General features: G+C 37.0%; 1 protein-coding gene across 1 annotated transcript; it reads right to left on the bottom strand.

Moving 5' to 3' along the window:
* Positions 1-8,771: 8,771 nt before the first annotated feature.
* LOC139875730 (uncharacterized mitochondrial protein AtMg00810-like) lies at positions 8,772-9,236 on the bottom strand. The gene has a single exon (XM_071863039.1). The coding sequence runs from the start codon at positions 9,234-9,236 to the stop codon at positions 8,772-8,774; it is 465 nt and encodes a 154-aa protein (XP_071719140.1).
* Positions 9,237-21,007: the final 11,771 nt, after the last annotated feature.

Here is a 21,007-nt window from a genome sequence, read left to right as displayed (position 1 = left end):
TTAGTAAAAAACTATTGGATTTAGCTTACATTTCAGTTGTCAATTCAAAATGTACTTCTCATGTTTACAAATAAGTTTTCTATTTTGTTGGACAGAATAAAAAAGTGGTTCGATAGTTACAATGCTCCTGCCAGAAGAGAAGGCTCAAAGACACGTTTAAGATGTGAGTAAGCTCTAAACTATGTGATCGTTTGTGAAGTTTCTTTTTTGTCATGTAACGACTTAAAGCATGATCGTTATGTTATAAGTGTTGGTGAAACAAAATGTTAATATACGGAAACAGTTTAGTTCATTTAAGTTTTAGAAGCATTCATTGTTTTAGTAGCGTTCAGATAACATTTAATCCATTTCCTTAACATTTACAGTACCTATTAAGTGCACTTTTAGAGTTGCCCAAAGACACTTTTGCTATAAGTACACTCAGAAATTGTTTGATATGTTCAACATGTTTAATCCATTTCCTTTAAGTGTATGTTTTAGCTATAACCCAACTGACTCATTCAATTAAAAACATAGGTAAATGGGCCGAAACTCCATAAGAAGGATAAGTAAATGATTTAACATTCATTCTTCAGAAAATTACTTGCCTTGGTCATCACCCAGCCCCAGAAATGATATGACAATTTCAGCAGATCCATTATCAAAGTAACCCTCCTGAATTTCTAAATCCACACACAAATTAAGTATCAGTATCACAAAGATGCGAAAACATAACCGAGAACGAATTGGTATCAATGATGGTTATGTTTACTTGGTGACCAATCATAATCTCATAGTAAAGTCAGGGTTAATGATGGAAAGTAAACAAGGAAGTGAGTGACTGAATAATCCTTCAAACAGTTAATACCATTAAGCTCTAAGTAAACACTTACTAGCGCCCGTAGCTAAAAGTTAATAATATGGAGTTTATAAAAGTACAATTTTATCAAAGAGCGTTTATCAAGTGTTTTAGATCACTATTTTAAAATAGCTTATATTGCAATATATGCAACTTGAGCATACAAGAGTTGGACTTATCAAGAATTGTTTTTATTACAATTTCCTCTAAAAATAATATTTAAGTGCTACTTCATATAATATTACAAACACTAATCATGTTATTAAAATAATTGCTTATGGATTTTGAATGAACGCTTATCTCAAAATTCTTTTACATCCTTTTCACACAATCGAGCGTGTGTGGCGATTCCTGTACAAATTATTTTAATAACAAGCCTTCAGAATTATCTTTAAAGTTAGTCATACGCATCAATTATTTGGGCATCAATCATCAAATTATTATCAAGTAAATATTCAGCCACGCAAATTTATGCATCTAATGCAACAAAAAAGGCCAACAACAAATCAATGTTCAAACCAAAAGTAATTTCAATCAAACCTACTAGGGCGATAGACAAAATTGTGTAAAACTAAAAGTAATTACACATGTGCCGAATACTGTTGAAGAAACATGTAATGATGAAAGTAAATTAAAAGAAACACGTAATGATGAAAGTAAATGAAAACATCTATTGCAGAACGTCCATACGGCAATTACATATCTTATCAAGGAGACGATCACATCTTGTTGAATAGACCAATAAAGTGTTATAGTGTTTGTCTGTCGATTACGGTGCATAGACAATAGAATATATATAGTACAATGTAGACTAGAGAAGCCCTAATGAATACAAATGGGCTAGTCCCAATACGAGTGGCTGCAAGTGTGGTCTAACATCCCCGCAGTTGAAGCGGGAGTGTTGCGGATGATCAATCCTTAATTAATAATGTTACTTAATTACGGATTGAGTGTAATAAGATTACAATGGAGGATGAAATTTTTGATGATTATTTTGAGCCCCGGTGATCGTCTTTCACTTTAACTATCAAGTGATCAACCACCCCGACCCGGTCTTGATTGTTAATTAGCATAATTCACCTTTGCGCGATGTAAAAATCCTTTGGGCAAGATCACAAGTGGAAATTACAAAGGCTTAGGCAAAATGGCAGAGAATCAACAACCTATAAATGAGAGGCCATGCTCCCTATTTATAGTATTCGAGGTATCCGCGGTCTGCGAGTCACTTAACTATCCGCGGAAACTCAGCGGATTAAACCGCAATCATTTGCTAGTGCGAAAAGATAACTGCTATACTTATTTTCAGTGAACACTCCATAACCTTGCATTATAGTTCGCGCAGTTCTGCTCTTGGCCTGTAGCAAATAAAACATACATATACAATGCTATGTATATGATCAAGTCCCCCCAGTTTATTATGATACATTTTCGCGAAGCAAATGTATCATGATAAACTCTAAAAATAAAGAAGTGCTTATTTAAAATATTTCACAAGCAATATTTTATAATTTTTACCGTCCATTTATTACCGTTGTTTTTATTAGGCTCAACGCGTAATTACAACAGTAACTTTCGCCATTCTGTCAAATCAATACGCTGTAACGGTTAGAAATTTACCGTTTACACGTTGCGGTAATTTCAGCCGTTTAAATGTAATGATTACCTTTTCCACTTGCTCGCCCTAATTCCAATTATAAATAGCTGAATAATCCGCATAAAAACTTTACGCTTTCTCACTCGATTTCATTTTCAATCAAATTCATCTAATCACAATCGTACTGAGCAATTAACGAATCCAACCTTTATTTTCTTCAGTTCCAACATCCGATTTATTTTCCTTATTACAAATGGCGTCGTCTTCATCTATGCATACTCCTGGAGGTTATGTTTCCTATATGACGGAAACAAAACTCTAAACCCTAAAGGAGTGGTATCCGTCACTTGCCCAATTTGTTCCTACCGCACCCGCAGCAGAATAACGAGCTGACACTCCCCCTAAGGGGATGATTACCGTATATGAGGCTGCCATCTCACAGGGCAACCTACGATTCCCGCTCACTCAATTCTTCCGCAGTGTTTGTGAGTATTATAAGATTGCCATGGCGCAGCTTCATCCCAACGCAATTAATAAAATTGTGTTGTTTGAGATGTTTTGCAATGCCACCAACGTACAACCGCTGCTAAACGTGTTTCGCACGTGTAATAGTCTGATTTTATATGATGTGGGATGGTTTTCATTCCGCAGCAAACTGGGCACAATGATTTCGCCAAAAGACTCAATCGGCAACTGGCGCGGTTCTTTCTTTTACATTAACGACACCGCCAATGTGGACAGCTACATACCAAGAACATGGTGTACAGAACTTGATCCCAATCTCAAAGAGAAGCCTGTACTTGATGATCTTGAGAATGATATTCTCAAGACACTCAAAAACGCAGGCCTAATTCTGCGAGCTTATTCGAATGTACCGCTGTACATCGGCAGAGTTTCAATTCAATGGCCATGGAGCGACTATGACGCGCTTTTGGTTGACCAGGCAAAAAATGGTATATCGCTTAAACTTATCGCATAATACTTTTTATACTTTTCGCAGTATATTTTTGCTTCACATAACACTATATGTTTATATTTTCGCAGAAATTGCTCTTGACCTTATCATGACGTCTGCCGATATCAGCAGGATCAGCCCTGCTCGTCGCCTAAAGAATGGCGACGGCGACATTGTTCTTATTGATGAGCCAATCATCAATACATGTTATATCACTGGTGGCGAGGACCGCGGCAAGCGAAAAGTTGTGGAAGGTGCCCCCACTCCACGCAAAAGACGACTGCGGTCTCTTTCTGAACAAGAAACGAGTAAGCGATTGCTAAATTCGCAGTATTTATTCATTATTCTGTTGTTATTTTCGCATAGATTTGTCATATTTACTTATTTGCTTGTAGTTGATCTTTCAGACTCAACCCCTGAAGCAACACCGCTCTACAATATCTCTGGGAGCATTCCCACAGATATTCTTGAAGAGCCCGGTCGCGAAAATTTATCACTTCCTTCTGATGCAGAAGCATCTAATCGAGAAGAGGAAGGAGAAGATGATGCGGAAGAAACCGCAGCAGCAGAACTGGCCAATCAACTATACCGCAAGCTTTACAAATTTATCCCAAAGGATACAAAAGAGCAATATCGCAATTTATCATATCCTGAAGCTGCAAGACAGCGACTGCATAATTGCTATAATGCAATTTGTCTAACTGTAGACAGCATGGAGCGTTTCACCGAGATGTCGGATGAATATGATAATGTAGTGAAGATTGCCAATGCTAACGAGAGAAGAGCGCAAAGGGCTGAGGCACGGCTCAAAAAGGTTGCGGAAGAGAACGCCATACTCAAAAAGAGGGCGGAAACTGCAGAACAAAATTTCGCACAGCTGGTCAAGTATCTCCCAACTTTCGCAGATAAAGTGATGGACTCCAATCCAGTCACTGAAATTTCAAGAGTATGCCCAAGCAGCAAAACTTGCCACTCGCTGTGAGTGGTATGATCTATTGTGCAAGCTTGGCGATCTTTCTCAACCTCTACCTTCCGATATGGCGAAAGAAATATGCGCCACAGATGATGCTCGCGAAGCACTCGAGAGAGCGAAGAAGGAGGTCGAGAAGGTCAGCATACCTGCTCTGGAGGAACTTAGTCAGCGCGAGGGCGTTTCATTCGCAGATATTGAAGCATTAGAGCTTTAAATTTGCCTTAGCTAGCTTTTGAATGTATTCTCGCAATCTTGAATTGCGTTTTTTGTAATGATCCGCGTTGTTTCCACGCTTAATATTATTGACTTATTTACAATTCGCAGTTGCAACTTCTTTTATTTATATAGCGCTTTACATTATCATATATTCATAATTCAGACTTGCCCTTTGCAATTTCCGCATTCGCTATTGTGCACATAACAAAGCGTACTTTATGCGAAACAATCTTTTAATCATTATGAATCTTCTATGTCCGACAAATCGATCCTTAGGCAAATTTAGCATTGCGAAGCATCTAAGTATTGGCAAGATCAAATACTTAGGAAATTTTATCCTTTCGCAATTATTAACACAAGTGGGCAATTTCAACACTTTGTTTTTAACAAATTATTTCGCAATGCATTTTTGCATTATTATAACATTTAAGTAGGCCATGTTTAGCGAAAACCATGCCACTTTACTTAAAGTATCCACAGAACAAACATTAACTTAGTGTTATAAAAGATAAGTAATTGTATTCTGCGAAATTATCACTACGTGTGGCCACACGCAGTGCATTCGCTTTGTTAAAGAAACAACTACTAACACTGAAATTAACTTTGCCTCATTCATTATTGTTTCGCATTACAAGGTTCAAAAATAAACGCAACGATCATATTCGCATCATTATATCATACATTGATGAAGTTTGCCTTAGCATCTCATTACAGCTTTTAAAATTTCGCACTATTCAGGATTAACTGAATGTCCTTCAATACCCATATTCGCATTTGCCATAATCATAGCGCAGAATGGCTCCATCTCCGCAGAAATTAGCGTGCCAATTCCCTTATTGGCAGAAAATTTAACCATGCCATGTATAGTAGAAGGAATAGCACCAAACATGCGCAGAGCAGTGCGCCCAAGTATCATATTGAATCGCGATTGATTTCGCATTATGTACAGATTCAATAAAGCTTGGTGCCTTAGCGACTCATCGTTGTCATCAACTAGCTCCATTTGCAATTCCAACTGGCCAACAGGCCAGGATGACTCTCCTGAGAACCCAGCAAGTGAAACCGCAGTAGGTTTCATCAAAGCTTGAATGTTCGCGGGCAGCTTGCTAAAACATTGTTCGTACATGACATCGACACTGCTACCAGTGTCCACATGTACCTTCATTATCATTATACCAGTATTCGCAATGCGGCATGAAACCACCACAGGTTTATCAACATCCGCGGTCAAGCTTGCAGGAGGAAAAGTAATGGAGGGGCACCTCCAACTTACAATCTGCTCAGAAATTTGAAGTACTGACAGTTCGCCCTGCACTTCTACCACATTAATTACTTGAATTCCGCGCTGATTTTCTTTCTTATTTACCATCTTTACCCCCAGATTTTTCACTGCGGGAGCCTTTCGCTCAACCGCATTTGATGCATTTGAGGTGTTAGCTTCTGTAGGCATTATAATCGCATTTGCAGTGTTCTGTGCGATTAAATGGTCCAGCTTGCCTTGCTCGTATGCTTCTGCAATGAATTCCGCCAAATCTCTGCAGCGATTGGTGTCATGACCATAATCGTCATGGAAAACACAAAACTTTGATCGATCGCGCCTGCTATTTTCTCCCAAAGGCTGCGGATCAGGAAAAGATTTAGCGACTCTTTCCTGTAACAAAATCTCCTTTGGTGTTTTTGTTAGCATCTGAATGATATTGAAAGATTCATTGTTCCACTTTCGCGTAGAATAGCGATCACGACGGCCATATCCATGGTTATCATTTTGACCTTGAAACCTGTCATTTCGCGGGTATCCACCGCCGCCATTTCTCCGCGGAAAACCTGATCCGCGGTAATTATCACTGTTGCCATCACGAAAAGAGTCATTGTCATCTCGCCAACTTTTGTCTTTACCCCATCCACACGCAGGGGTTATACTGCTATCCTCTCCACCGCGGAGATAATCATATGTTTCTTGTTGAACTTTTGCGAAAGTCGGCGGGACATCTCTTCGCAATCTTCGCACAAGAGTAGGATGTCGCTGTGGGTTAATAGCATGCAAAAAACCAGAAATTTTTTGATCTTCATTCAATCGTGGAATTTTTTGGCACTCGTAAATGTACCGCGTAAGTAATGCGCTGAAAGTTTCCTTGTTACCTTGCTTAATATCATGACATTCTATATGCGTCTTTTTCTGCGGTAAAAGATTTTGAAACTGCAGCAAAAAAATTTCACGCAAATCGACAAAGCCAATGATACTGCGAGATTGCAGACTATGAAACCACTCCCTTGCTGACCCTTGCAAAGCCATGGGAAACACTCTACATGCAACTGGTTCATCCCAGTTATAGGTGCTTACCACCCCTTCAAAGCATTGCAGAAAATCTAAGGGATCGGTTAAACCCGAATAGACTCCCAGAGTTGCCGGCACGATCGGCGGAGAAACAATTGGATAGTCAGAAATATGCTGGGCAAACTTGTCCGCAGCAGTAGTGATTTCTGTTGCCTTTTTTGTGCGAGTATCTGCATTCTCCGCACAAAACTTGGTAAGCATGTCTTGCAAAAAATTTGGCTGATCAAACTTATGTTGCATTGATTTTGGCGCAATGCTTCTGAAAGCATCCGCCAAAAAATTTTGGGCATTTTCTCTGCGAGCAACATCAGATGCTTCACCCTCTTCCCCATAACGAGGGAAAGGTGTTGGTGGTCGCTCTCGCTTAACATGTGGATTTTTAACAAACTCTTCCACGCTGTCCGAATCATCAGAAAATTCGCTTTCTTCTCTTGGCGTTTTCGCCATTTTTGAATTGTATGCAGAATTCAAATGAATGCGATCTTCTGCATTATCACTATCGCTATCATTACGCTCAAGAGCTAAGCGATCAACTTGTGATCCTGAATCGTTCAATGGCCATAAGTAAGTGCGCGGTATGCGAGACTCACGATTGCACTTAGCATCTTTCTTAGCTTGCTCGATAGCAGTACCAACAATTTTGTCAGTTCGCAGACTAGATTTTCCAGATAAAACTTTTACTCGCTTCCCATCAGCGATTGTTTCATCGCGATTTTGCAGCAAAGTTCTACGCACAATCATTTTCTCAGCAGCGATTTATGGCTGCGAATCACTAGCGTTGTTTACAGTGGATGTTTTAGCAATCGGTTCTTGAACCGATTTTCTCGCGGTTATACTAGCATTTGTTTGCAACGGAAATATCACGACGTTCTGCGAATCGCCAGGCAGTGCATCAGCATTCGCAGAAAGGCCAGTTTGCTTTGCATTTGTCATCATGACTGTCAAGCAGATCAACTGATTGCGTATTCAAAAAGCACCTGCAAATCATCACAACAAAAACACGAATGAAATTAAACCGACGAATTAATTGTTTGATGGCACGAAACGAAAAATTTTCAGTTTAATTTGTAAAACGTATCCCACGAATGGCGCCAATCGATCAATCCTTAATTAATAATGTTACTTAATTACGGATTGAGTGCAATAAGATTACAATGGAGGATGGAATGTTTGATGATTATTTTGGGCCCCGATGATCGTCTTTCACTTTAACTATCAAGTGATCAACCACCCCGATCCGGTCTTGATTGTTAATTAGCATAATTCACCTTTGCGCGATGTAAAAATCCCTTGGGCAAGATCACAAGTGGAAATTACAAAGGCTTAAGCAAAATGGCAGAGAATCAACAACCTATAAATGAGAGGCCATACTCCCTATTTATAGTATTCGAGGTATCCGCGGTCTGCGAGTCACTTAACTATCCGCGGAAACTCAGCGGATTAAACCGCAATCATTTGCTAGTGCGAAAAGATAACTGCTATACTTATTTTCAGCGAACACTCCATAACCTTGCATCATAGTTCGCGCAGTTCTGCTCTTGGCCTGTAGCAAATAAAACATACATATACAATGCTATGTATATGATCAGCGGATGCTCAAACAAGACCAAAACTCATCAAACAGAGCGTATGGCAGGCCTTTGGTGAAGATGTCTGTAAACTGATATCTGGATGGTACATGTAGAACCCGGACCTGTCCCTGGGCGACGAGGTCATGAACAAAATGTATGGAAATCTCAATGTGTTTGGTCCCTGGTGCTGAACTGGGTTGGTGGAGAGGTAGACTGAGATGATGTTATCGCAGTAGACCAGAGTAGCAGAAGTCAGAGGACAATGAAGCTCACGTAGAAGATTACGGATTCAGCAAGTCTCTGCAATGACATTGGCAACCCCACGGTACTCTGCTTTACCACTGGAGCGATAGGATGTGAGTTGCCGCTTAGATGACCATGAGAGGAGGTTGTTCCCGAGGAACACACAATAACCCGATGTAGAGCACCTGGTGGATGGGTAGCCAGCCCAATCAGCATTAGAATAGGCAACTAAAGTCGAAGGAGATGATGCATACAACTGTAATCCGAGATCGGTGGTACCCTGAATATAACGAATGATTCGTTTGAGGGCGTGCATATGCTGTTCCCGAGGATCGTGCATGAAGAGGCATATCTGCTGAATGTCATATAAGATGTCCAGGCGAGTGAAAGTCAAATACTGTAGTGCACCTGCAAGGCTCCGATAGAGAGTCAGATCCTTTACAGGAGGTCCATGACTAGTAAGCTTGGCACCCGGTTCGACCGGGGTCCTGCAAGGGTGGCAAGAGGGCATTCTGTAGTGACCCGAACTTTTCCATGTTTATATATATATTAAATGAAATTGTTATTTACATGATTAAGTGTTTCCAACATGTTAAGCAATCAAACTTGTTAAGACTTGATTAATTGAAATAGGTTTCATATAGACAATTGACCACCCAAGTTGACCGGTGATTCACGAACGTTAAAACTTGTAAAAACTATACGATGACATATATATGGTTATATATATATAGTTAACATGATTTTATTATAAGTATGTATCTCATTAGGTATTTTAACAATGAGTTATATACATAAAAATGAGACTATTAATTTAAGAAACTCGAAAACGATATATATAACGATTATCGTTATAACAACGTCTTACTAGGTACATATGAATCATATTAAGATATTGATACACTTGGTTAATTATGTTAAATGATAAGTAAATATATTATTAAGCGTATTAACAATGAAATACATATGTAAAAATAAGACTACTAACTTAATGATTTCGAAACGAGACATATATGTAACGATTATCGTTGTAACGACATTTAACTGTATATATATCATACTAAGATATATTATATATCATAATATCATAATAATATAACAATTTAAAATCTCATTTGTTATAATAAACAATGGGTTAACAACATTCAACAAGATCGTTAACCTAAAGGTTTCAAAACAACATTTACATGTAACGACTAACGATGACTTAACGAATCAGTTAAAATGTATATACATGTAGTATTTTAATATGTATTCATACACTTTTGAAAGACTTCAAGACACTTATCAAAATACTTCTACTTAACAAAAATGCTTACAATTACATCCTCGTTCAGTTTCATCAACAATTCTACTCGTATGCACCCGTATTCGTACTCGTACAATACACAGCTTTTAGATGTACGTACTATTGGTATATACACTCCAATTATCAGCTCTTAGCAGCCCATGTGAGTCACCTAACACATGTGGGAACCATCATTTGGCAACTAGCATGAAATATCTCATAAAATTACAAAAATATGAGTAATCATTCATGACTTATTTACATGAAAACAAAATTACATATCCTTTATATCTAATCCATACACCAACGACCAAAAACACCTACAAACACTTTCATTCTTCAATTTTATTCATCTAATTGATCTCTCTCAAGTTCTATCTTCAAGTTCTAAGTGTTCTTCATAAATTCCAAAAGTTCTAGTTTCATAAAATCAAGAATACTTCCAAGATTGCAAGTTTACTTCCAAGTTTTCTAAATCCATTCCAAGTAATCATCCAAGATCAAGAAACCTTTGTTACTTACAGTAGGTTATCTTTCTAATACAAGGTAATAATCATATTCAAACTTTAATTCAATTTCTATAACTATAACAATCTTATTTCGAGTGGAAATCTTACTTGAAATTGTTTTCGTGTCATGATTCTGCTTCAAGAACTTTCAAGCCATCCAAGGATCCTTTGAAGCTAGATCTATTTTTCTCATTTCCAGTAGGTTTATCCAAGGAACTTAAGGTAGTAATTATGTTCATAACATCATTCGATTCATACATATAAAGCTATCTTATTCGAAGGTTTAAACTTGTAATCACTAGAACATAGTTTAGTTAATTCTAAACTTGTTCGCAAATAAAAGTTAATCCTTCTAACTTGACTTTTAAAATCAACTAAACACATGTTCTATATCTATATGATATGCTAACTTAATGATTTAAAACCTGGAAACACGAAAAACACCGTAAAACCGGATTTACGCCGTCGTAGTAACACTGCGGGCTGTTTTGGGTTAGTTAATTAAAAACTATGATAAACTTTGATTTAAAAGTTGTTATTCTGGGAAAATGATTTTTATTATGAACATGAAACTATATCCAAAAATTATGGTTAAACTCAAAGTGGAAGTATGTTTTCTAAAATGGTCATCTAGACGTCGTTCTTTCGATTGAAATGACTACCTTTACAAAAACGACTTGTAACTTATATTTCCGACTATAAACCTATACTTTTTCTATTTATATTCCTAAAATAGAGTTCAATATGAAACCATAGCAATTTGATTCACTCAAAACGGATTTAAAATGAAGAAGTTATGGGTAAAACAAGATTGGATAATTTTTCTCATTTTAGCTACGTGAAAATTGGTAACAAATCTATTCCAACCATAACTTAATCAACTTGTATTGTATATTATGTAATCTTGAGATACCATAGACACGTATACAATGTTTCTACCTATCATGTCGACACATCTATATATATTTCGGAACAACCATAGACACTCTATATGTGAATGTTGGAGTTAGCTATACAGGGTTGAGGTTGATTCCAAAATATATATAGTTTGAGTTGTGATCAATACTGAGATACGTATACACTGGGTCGTGGATTGATTCAAGATAATATTTATCGATTTATTTCTGTACATCTAACTGTGGACAACTAGTTGTAGGTTACTAACGAGGACAGCTGACTTAATAAACTTAAAACATCAAAATATATTAAAAGTGTTGTAAATATATTTTGAACATACTTTGATATATATGTATATATTGTTATAGGTTCGTGAATCAACCAGTGGCCAAGTCTTACTTCCCGATGAAGTAAAAATCTGTGAAAGTGAGTTATAGTCCCACTTTTAAAATCTAATATTTTTGGGATGAGAATACATGCAGGTTTTATAAATGTAAATGATTTACAAAATAGACACAAGTACGTGAAACTACATTCTATGGTTGAATTATCGAAATCGAATATGCCCCTTTTTATTAAGTCTGGTAATCTAAGAATTAGGGAACAGACACCCTAATTGACGCGAATCCTAAAGATAGATCTATTGGGCCTAACAAACCCCATCCAAAGTACCGGATGCTTTAGTACTTCGAAATTTATATCATTTCCGAAGGGTGTCCCGGAATGATGGGGATATTCTTATATATGCATCTTGTTAATGTCGGTTACCAGGTGTTCACCATATGAATGATTTTTATCTCTATGTATGGGATGTGTATTGAAATATGAAATCTTGTGGTCTATTGTTACGATTTGATATATATAGGTTAAACCTATAACTCACCAACATTTTTGTTGACGTTTAAAGCATATTTATTCTCAGGTGAATACTAAGAGCTTCCGCTGTTGCATACTAAAATAAGGACAAGATTTGGAGTCCATGTTTGTATGATATTGTGTAAAAACCGCATTCAAGAAACTGATTTCGATGTAACATATTTGTATTGTAAACCATTATGTAATGGTCGTGTGTAAACAGGATATTTTAGATTATCATTATTTGATAATCTACGTAAAGCTTTTTAAACCTTTATTTATGAAATAAAGGTTATGGTTTGTTTTAAAATGAATGCAGTCTTTGAAAAACGTCTCATATAGAGGTCAAAACCTCGCAACGAAATCAATTAATATGGAACGTTTTTAATCAATAAGAACGGGACATTTCACATTCCAGTCCACTCAATAATCTCAGTGGCATATTGTCTCTGAGAGAGAAACATACCAGTGGCGGTGCGAGTGGCGTGGATCCCAAGAAAGTAATTCAAGGGGCCCAAGTCAGTCATAGAAAATTCCTTATGTAAGGAAGAAATAATCTGCTGAAGTAGCCCTGTAGAGGAGGCGGTCAACACAATGTCATCAACATTAAGTAGCAGGTAAGCAGTGTGAGTTCCCTGGTGATAGATGAAAATAGAAGTATCATATTGGCTTTGGTGAAAGCCAAGTCGCTGAGCATATCCGACAAAGTGCTGAAACCAAGTACGAGGTGCCTGTTTCAGACCATATAGGGATTTCTGCAATAAGCAGACATGATCCGGATAACGAGGATCCCAAAACCCTTGTGGTTGGTGCATGTAAACCGTCTCTAAAATATGTCTGTGAAGGAAGGCGTTCTTGACATCCAGTTGATGAACTGGCCAGTGTTGAGAAACTGCCAAACTGAGGACAGTACGAATCGATGCCGGCTTAACAACCGGGCTAAAAGTCTAATCACATTCGATGCCAACCTGCAGGCTGCGACAGTTAGCAACGAGTCGAGCCTTGTATCTGCTCAAATTACCATCTACATTAAACTTGTGCTTAAAGAGCCACATAGAGCGAACTATGTTCATGTCCGATGGGCGAGGCATAAGGGTCCAAGTACTGTTGTTAACTAAAGCATTGTATTCATCAGTCATAGGTTGTTTCCAATTTAGGTCAGTCAGGGCGTCCGGGTAACTGCGAGGAATGGGGGAAATGGTGGTGGTGTGGAGATTAAGGCATTGGACAGGTTTGGTGGTGCCAACGCATGTACGAGTGATCATGGGATGAGTGGAGTTAGTGGATGAAGTAGCCTCAGTGGGAGGAGGCTATGTCTCCGTGGTGGTAGCCTCAATGGGAGGAGGCTGTGTCTCCGTGATGGTAGATGGAATGGCAGTAACCTCATTAGGAGGAGGCTGTGGCTCTGAGTTGTGGGGAGTGGGTGATGTGTGTGCGGTAGCCTCTGTAGGAGGAGGCCGCGTCTCCGAAGTAGAAAGATGATATGAGCGAGAGAACAAGCTCGGTGGGGGATCAAGGAAGTCGTATGGCGGAGGTTGAGTAGGAGTCATGGAGCCAAAAGGGAAAGTGGTCTCATCAAAGATAACGTGTCTAGAGAGTATGATTTTGTTGGTTGTGAGGTCGAGGTAACGATAACCTCGATGATTAGAGGGGTAGCCAAGAAAGATGCAAGGAGTGGATCGAGGAGCGAGTTTGTTGGTGGTAGGAAGATGGGGATAGAATATACATCCAAAGACGCGAAGGGTGGAGTAGTTGGGTTTTTGTTTGTATAGGCGGTAATATGGGATGTCGTGATGGCCGAAGAAGGGAGTATATTAAGAAGGTGAGCTGCCATGTGGAGAGCTTCCACCCAATAAGTGGGCGGAAGATGAGCTTAGAAAACAAGCATGCGGATGAGATTATTGATGGTGCGTAGCATGCGTTATGACTTCCCATTTTGTTGTGTGGTATAGGGGCAAGAGAATCGGAATTGGATTCCGTTGGTTTGGAACAGTTGGTGGAAAGTTGTGTTATCGAATTCGCCACCGTTATTGAAAGGCTTTATTTCTTGTTTGAATTGAGTGCGTGTAAAAGCGCGAAAGTGTATAAATGTATTAATTGCATCTGATTTATTTTGTAGTGGAAAAACCCATACATAATGAGAATAATGATCAAGAAAAATAACGTAGTACTTTAAATTACTAAGACTAGAAATAGGAGAAGTCCAAAAGTCGGAATGGATAATATCAAAAGGTGCAGTAACATTTGAACTAGAAACAGAAAAAGGAAGCCGTTCGTGTTTGCCAAGTTGACATGCATGAAAAAATAAAGGTGACGACATTTTATTACAAGTAATATCTTTATTTGAAAGTAGTCTTCGAAAGACATCATGTCCAGGGTGACCAAGATGCTGATGCCATGTAACCGGACTAGTGAGAAGAACTTGTTGAGAAGTAGATGTAGTGATCGGGTAGAGGTCCCAAGTGCTGTCACATCGGAGAAGGAGGCGGTGCGTCAGGTAATCCTTCAAAGAAAAACCAAAGGGGTCAAATTCAACAGACACAATATTATCACGGGTAAATTGGCGAACAAATACAAGATTTTTAACAATATTTGGGGTTACGAGAACGTTGTTTAGGTGCAGTGGTCGGTGAATATTAGGTAACAAGCTATTGCCGGAATTGATTACGGGAAAGGTGTTCCCGTTACCAACGGCGACTAATGAATATTTGCAATTATTAAAAACAGTACTAAGATTATTAACACAGGAAGTAAGATGAGAAGTTGCACCAGTGTCCATGTGCCACCCGGCAGCCCCGTAGTCCTGGAGAGTCATAGCACTGAAAGCATTGGGTAGAACCGTTTCTTGAGTTTGGGTCCTCGGGTCCATAGTAAAAGACCCGTAGCTATTGGGCTGTACCGCAACTGAATTACTGAAACTAGTGGGCTGAGGTGAATGTAAGTGATTGCTAGAGTGACTGTTGGGCTGTCCAACATAGTAAGCATGAGGCCTAATATTAAAACCTGTATTCTGAGCCCCGAAATTACTGGATGCAGTAAGAGTGTTTGGGTCAGCAAAACCTGGCGGGTTTGGGAGTATTCCGGCTTGGGCCTGAGGTCGGCTCGAAGAACCCGGACCATGCGGATTAACACTGGGTTGCGAGTAGTGAAAAGGAACCCGATTACTTTGCTGAGCCAATTGTTGTTGAGTTGCAATAATCTGGAGAAGTTGGGCCTGATTAAGGCTGCTGGCCCGCTAATTATTCTGTGAAACTGAGTTTTTATTGGACCGACGTTGCTGTTGCTGTTGGGCTGCAGAATTTGGCCCTTGATGTAGGTAGCGGCTGTAGTGACCCGAACTTTTCCATGTTTATATATATTAATTGAGATTGATATTTACATGACTAAATGTTTCCAACGTGTTAAGCAATCAAACTTGTTAAGACTTGATTAAATGAAATAAGTTTCATATAGACAATTGATCACCCAAGTTGACCGGCGATTCACGAACGTTACAAATTTATAAAACTACATGTTGTGGTATATATAGACATATATATGGTTGACATGAGATTATGATGAGTAAGTATCTCACTAAGTATATTAACAATGTGTGATATACATAAGAAATGAGATTACTAAGTTAAGAAACTCGAAATGATATATATAACGATTATCGTTATGATAACGTCTACTAAATACATATGTATCATATTAAGATTCTGATACACTATATTTAACATGATAAAATGATATTTAAATATATCATTAAGTGTGTTAACAATGAACTACATATGTAAAAACAAGACTACTAACTTAAGAATTACGAAACGAGACTTATATGTAACGATTATCGTTGTAACGATATTTTAATGTATATATTTTAATGTATATATCATATAATAAACATTGTGTTAACAACATTAATTGAGATCGTTAACTTAAAGGTTTCAAAACAACACTTACATGTAACGACTAACGAAGACTTAACGACTCCATTAGAATGTATATACATGTTGTGTTTTGATATGTATTCTTACACTTTTGAAAGACTTCAAGACACATATCAAAGTACTTCTACTTAACAAAAATACTTACAATTACATCCTCGTTTAGTTTCATCAACAATTCTACTCGTATGCACCCGTATTCGTACTCGTACAATACACAGCTTTTAGATGTATGTACTATTGGTATATAGACTCCAATGATCAGCTCTTAGCAGCCCATGTGAGTTACCTAACACATGTGGGAACCATCATTTGGCAACTAGCATGAAATATCTCATAAAATTACAAAAATATTAGTAATCATTCATGACTTATTTACATGAAAATAAAATTACATATCCTTTATATCTAATCCATATACCAACGACAAAAAACACCTACAAATACTTTCATTCTTCAATTTTCTTCATCTAATTGATCTCTCTCAAGTTCCATCTTCAAGTTCTAAGTGTTCTTCATAAATTCCATAAGTATAGTTTCATAAAAATCAAGAATACTTCCAAGTTTGCAAGTCTACTTCCAAGCTTTCTAATCCATTTTAAGTAATTATCTAAGATCAAGGAACCTTTGTTATTTACAGTAGGTTATCTTTCTAATTCAAGGTAATATTCATATTCAAACTTTGATTCAATTTCTACAACTATAACAATCTTATTTCGAGTGAAAATCTTACTTGAACTGTTTTCATGTCATGATTCTGCTTCAAGAACTTTCAAGCCATCCAAGGATCCTTTGAAGCTAGATCCATTTTTCTCATTTCCAGTAGTTTTATCCAGAAAACTTGAGGTAGTAATAATGTTCATAACATCATTCGATTCATACATATAAAGCTATCTTATTCGAAGGTTTAAACTTATAATCACTATAAAATAGTTTAGTTAATTCTAAACTTGTTCGTAAACAAAAGTTAATCCTTCTAACTTGAATTTTAAAATCAAATAAACACATATTCTATATCTACATGATATGCTAACTTAATGATTTAAAACCTGGAAACACGATGAACACCATAAAATCGGATATACGCCGTCGTAGTGAAACCGGGGGCTGTTTTGGTTTGGATAATTAAAAACTATGATAAACTTTGATTTAAAAGTTGTTTTTCTGGGAAAATAATTTTTCATATGAACATGAAACTATATCCAAAAATCTTGGTTAAACTCAAAGTGAAAGTATGTTTTTCAAAATGGTCATCAAGATGTCGTTCTTTCGATGGAAATGACTACCTCTTTAGTAATTGACATGTAACTTAAATTTCCGACTATAAACCTATACTTTTTCTATTTGGATTCTTAAATTAGAGTTCAATATGAAACCATAGCAATTTGATTCACTCAAAACGGATTTAAAATGAAGAAGTTATGGGTAAAACAAGAATGGATATTTTTGATCTTTTTAGCTATGGGAAATGTTTAACAAATCTATACAAATTATATCCTAGCTAACTTATATTATATTATACATGTATTCTAATATATTATGTAATCTTGGGATACCATAGACACGTATGCAAATGTTTTGACATATCATATCGACCCATGTATATATATTATTTGGAACAACCATAGACACTCTATATGCAGTAATGTTGGAGTTAGTTATACAGGGTTGAGGTTGATTCCAAAAATATATATACTTTGAGTTGTGATCTAGCCTGAGACGTGTATACACTGGGTCATGGATTGATTCAAGATAATATATATCGATTTATTTATGTACATCTAACTGTGGACAACTAGTTGTAGGTTACTAACGAGGACAGCTGACTTAATACACTCAAATCTTTAAAACATAATAAAAATGGTTGTAATTATATTTTGATCATACTTTGATATATATGTACATATTTGTATAGGTTCGTGAATCGATCCGTGGCCAAGTCTTATTTCCGAGGAAGGAAATATCTGTGAAAGTGAGTTATAGTCCCACTTTTAAAATCTAATATTTTTAGGATGAGAATACATGCAGGTTTTATAAATGATTTACAAAATAGACACAAGTACGTGAAACTACATTCTATGGTTGAATTATCGAAATCGAATATGCCCCTTTTTATTAAGTCTGGTAATCTAAGAATTAGGGAACAGACAACCTAATTGACGCGAATCCTAAAGATAGATCTATTGGGCCTAACAAACCCCATCTAAAGTACCAGATGCTTTAGTACTTCGAAATTTATATCATATCCGAAGGGTGTCCCGGAATGATGGGGATATTCTTATATATGCATCTTGTTAATGTCGGTTACCAGGTGTTCACCATATGAATGAATTTTATCTCTATGTATGGGATATATATTGAAATATGAAATCTTGTGGTCTATTATTATGATTTGATAATATATAGGTTAAACCTATAACTCACCAACATTTTTGTTGAAGTTTTAAGCATGTTTATTCTCAGGTGATTATTAAGAGCTTCCGCTGTTGCATACTAAAATAAGGACAAGATTTGGATTCCATGCTTGTATGATATTATTTTAAAACTGCATTCAAGAAACTTATTTTTGATGTAATATATTCTTATTGTAAACCATTATGTTATGGTCGTGTGTAAACGGTATATTTTAGATTATCATTACTTGATAATCTACGTAATGCTTTTTAAATCTTTATCGATAAAATAAAGGTTATGGTTGTTTTAAAAATGAATGCAGTCTTTGAAAAACGTCTCATATAGAGGTCAAAACCTCGCGACGAAATCAATTAATATGGAACGTTTATAATCAATATGAACGGGACATTTCAGTTGGTATCAGAGCTGGTATAACCGCGTCCATGTGTGGCGGGTTAGTCGTAAAGGAGGTTCTCACAGTGTTACCTGTGACGAAGCATTGGCTCTTACTCCTTGCGATCCCTTACGAGGGTTGGCAGTAGCCGAGAGGCAGGCCCTAAAATCAGTATCTGAGGTACACTCAGTGGTCACCAGACGGTTAGCTGGGAAGGCACTGGGTGGGATGGTGGTTGTCCCCACTGTATTTCAGTTGGTATCCGAGCGTTGGTCTTAGAGAACAAAAAAATTTGCATTAATGTGTCTTATCGAGTTTGTTAGAATGCATTAGTGAGTCTGGACTTCGACCGTGTTTTCTTTAAAAATAATTGCTTAATATTTTTGTTGGAAACTATATATTATTAACATGTAAATATTATGTGATATATTAATCTCTTAACATGTTTGATATTGTGTGATAGATGTCTATCTCTAGCACAAATCCCATTGACTCACCTAATAATAACGAAGAGTCGAATATATATTGGCAAGATTCACAAGTTCCCGAAGAACGGAAGAAGAGGAAACGGAACCGGAAGAAGAGGAACCGGAAGAAGAGGAACCAGAAGAAGAGGAACCGGAAGAAGAAGAGCTTCCGGAGGGGGGAATAGTAGGAACCACAGAAAACCGGTCAAATAAAAGAAAATTCTCAACCAATGGACCAAAGTTAATAATGGTCAATGGTGTTTCCGCTAAGGAAGCAAAATATTGGGAAAATTACCAATTTTCCAATGAATCGAATCCTGATGAGGATTCCGATGATGTTATAGAAATTACCCCGACCCAATTTAATGAGGCAAAAGAAAATAATAAGGGAAAAGACATCAAAATAGAGAAATCTTATTCCTACCTCGATGAACTTTATATGTACCGTCAACACCCATATTTTCAATATCATGACAATAACCCTGGAACCTCTAAACCACCAGGTTTTTCTAAACCAATGTGGAAAACGATGACTCGTATTAGAGGAACATCATATATCCCTAGAAGATTAGGAAAAAGAACCAAGTCCGAAGAAGAAGAAACAAGTGATTCAGATTAGAGGGGTGTGAGCATGTTGTGTAATAAATGTATTATAGTGTGCTTGTACTTTTATGTTCTATGTAAAAATTGCTTATATTGTTTGGTATTACGAATCTAATCCTTGTCTATTTTACAGTATAAAAACAAAATGAACGTTAAGGGTAGACAACCGAATATTTTAGAAGACCTACCAGAGGATATGATTGAGGAAATCTTGTCTAGAGTCGGTCAGAATTCATCAGCACATTTAGTTATGGCAAAATTAACTTGTCAAACATTTGAAAGACTTTCCAGAAATGCCTTAGTTTATAAAAGGCTTTCCTTTGATAGGTGGGGTATATCACATTGGGGAGACTTTAAGTTACGCCGTGTTTTCTTTAAAGCATTAAATGCGGGGAACCCAAATGCAATTTTACGTTACGGGTTAAGAACCTATTTTGACTCAACATATCCCAACATAGGATTTCGTGAATTAGAAAGAGCTTCTAACATGCAACATAAAGAACATGTTATGCTTACGGGTTAGTGAAGTTCGCTTCTTACCAAAGTGAGAAAAAGAACATCGGATTGCAGCTTATAAATAAAACTTTCCCACAAGTGACGGATTCAGTAGTTGGGGTGAGAAACAAGGTTTTTAGATTATTACGGGGCTGTTGGACATTACGAAACCCTCGTCCTTTTGACGACATTACAACATGCTGCCTAGCCAATGGTCATAACGGTTATTTTCCACAAGACCAAGGATGGGAAGTCGTCTTAGTAAAACCAGAATGCATGACTTGTTTATGGACTTATGAATTACGTGTCTTTATTTCCTTTGCTGAACAACTTGCGTATTAACTAGATTTATCTTCAAAAACTATCCTGTATCATAGTGTACTATATTTCATGTTATATGTAATATAGCGAAGTTGTAAGTTTGAAGAATATTTGTATGTGATATATTATT

Source organism: Rutidosis leptorrhynchoides, chromosome 11 (assembly GCF_046630445.1).
Source record: "Rutidosis leptorrhynchoides isolate AG116_Rl617_1_P2 chromosome 11, CSIRO_AGI_Rlap_v1, whole genome shotgun sequence".
Taxonomy (NCBI): Eukaryota; Viridiplantae; Streptophyta; class Magnoliopsida; order Asterales; family Asteraceae; genus Rutidosis; species Rutidosis leptorrhynchoides.
The sequence above is the reverse complement of the archived record's forward strand: the minus strand, read 5'-3'. Positions and strand labels throughout refer to the sequence as shown.